The following is a 2,022-nucleotide window of genomic DNA, read 5'->3' on the forward strand; positions in this document are numbered from 1 at the left end:
TTCGTCGGGGTGGAATTCCTTGGTCAGACTGGCATTCATCTCCGATGTCACTTTGGGCTCTATAGCTTGCACCACAGAATCAAAGCAAGAGGGCATGTCAGATTGGTAGATGCTTTGGTAGTAATTTAGGACAATTTTTTCGATATCCTCATCACTCTCCAGCCAGTTTCCGTGATCATCTTGTAGTCCTAAGATGGCATTTTTCTGTCTCCGTTGGCTGGCTGTGGAATGGAAGAATTTGGTGTTGCGATCACCCTGTTGCATCCATAAAACTCTGGATCTTTGCCACCACATGTCATTCTCCTTGTCAAGCAGATCATTAATTTCCTTGCGGAGTAGTGCAATATTCTCTACGAAGTCATGCAGAGTGTTCAGAGATTCAAGGTGCTGAAGTTGTTCCTGTTTCTGCTGAAGCTGCTTATTAACATGACCAAATACATTCGTGTTCCACCAACGAAGTTCATTTTGACAGTTCTTGATTCGGTCCTGCATTGTTAGATCTCCAAAAGGGTTGGTGGCGTCCCAAGCGAGCTCAACAACCTCTCTACACCCCGGGTCCCTAAGCCACATGGACTCAAAGCGGAACCGAGGCTTCTTTTTACGTTGGAGCTGCTTAGTTTTCAGGTGTAGGACGAGGGCACAATGATCAGAGGCAGCCATGGACTTGTGATAAACCATTGCACCCTAAAACAGGTTCATCCACTCTGCGTTAGCCACCATTCTATCAAGACGTATAAGAGTTCGTTGCGAGCCAAACCTGCCGTTACACCACGTGTAGTTTGAGCCGCTGAAGCCCAAGTCTTGGAGATCACATGCATCAAGAGCGTTCCGAAAGGCCATCATTTGATCTGCATTTCGCTCTGCCCACCCACATTTTTCTTCAACATGAGTTATTTCATTGAAGTCTCCGAATACTAACCAGGGTAGGCTTAGCTGTGAGTGGATGCATTCTAGTAGCTTCCAAGACGTGTGTCTCTTTTGAGTATCCGGATGGCCGTAGAAACCGGTAGCTCTCCAACGCATGTTTGACGTGGTATTTGTGACGACTACATCAATATGAGAGTTTGAGTATTTGTGCGTCCAAACATTAGTGCCTTCCTTCCAAAGTAGAGCGAGACCTCCGCTTTTTCCATCACTCGGAACAATGATTCCCTGCGTGTAATCAAGTTTAGTTTGAAGTCTAGATATGTGAGAAACCTTGGCTTTTGTCTCCACGAGGAAGATCAAAAGAGGAGCTTCTGCCCTGACCAGTCTGGTGAGGGCTCGAACTGACCGAGGGATCCCAAGCCCTCGGCAGTTCCAAGATATAATACTCATTGAGCTGGGCGGGGTTGCATTGCAACCTCCGCCAAACCGCCATCCATATTAGACTGTTCTTTCTCATTCTGCGTCGCCACCTTTTTACTTTTCTTACGTTTTATTATTATGGAGTTCGGCTCTAACTCTTGGATTGGAGTTGGACCGACTCTTTTTTTATCCACGATTATGCTTGGAGTTTTCGTTGAGCTTGTGTTTTCAATGGGCCTAGTAATACGCCTCCAATGTCTAGTTATTGGCCCAGGCGGTTCATCAATCCAGCCCATATTGGTGTCATAAATCATGGCCGTGGGCCCATCCTCTTGAGTCCAAGTGTTATGTTGACTTTTTCCAATCTCAAGGTCTTTAGGCAGCATCTCTTCACCTTTTATCACAACACTTTTTCCTTTTGCACTTATCTCTATCCGCCGCTGTGCTTCTTTCTCTGCAGGGTCATCTGTCGCACCTAGGACGGAGGGAATGGGCTTCCCAAGGTTGGCAATATCCATTTTAAGGTTAGAAGAGATGGTATAGCATTCTGGCAAGTCAGGTTCGCTGCTCAAGGCCGGCTTTTCCGCTTGTCCTGATCCATCCTGAGTGGTCAGAGGCATAGGACGTGTCCCTGTCACGTCAGTTCTGGCTTTCTCGCCAACCACGCGCCTCACGTGGGTGTCGCGAACTCCATCTCCTTTGTGTGGGTATTCCTTCCTTCCTTGCGGCTCGTGG

The 2,022-nt window shown here is 47.3% G+C and overlaps 1 protein-coding gene across 1 annotated transcript; it reads right to left on the bottom strand.

Annotated features, from left to right (window-relative positions):
• Positions 1-684: 684 nt before the first annotated feature.
• Positions 685-1,317, bottom strand: LOC142628413 (uncharacterized). The gene has a single exon (XM_075802521.1). The coding sequence runs from the start codon at positions 1,315-1,317 to the stop codon at positions 685-687; it is 633 nt and encodes a 210-aa protein (XP_075658636.1).
• Positions 1,318-2,022: the final 705 nt, after the last annotated feature.

Source organism: Castanea sativa, chromosome 3, assembly GCF_040712315.1.
Source record: "Castanea sativa cultivar Marrone di Chiusa Pesio chromosome 3, ASM4071231v1".
Lineage (NCBI taxonomy): Eukaryota > Viridiplantae > Streptophyta > Magnoliopsida > Fagales > Fagaceae > Castanea > Castanea sativa.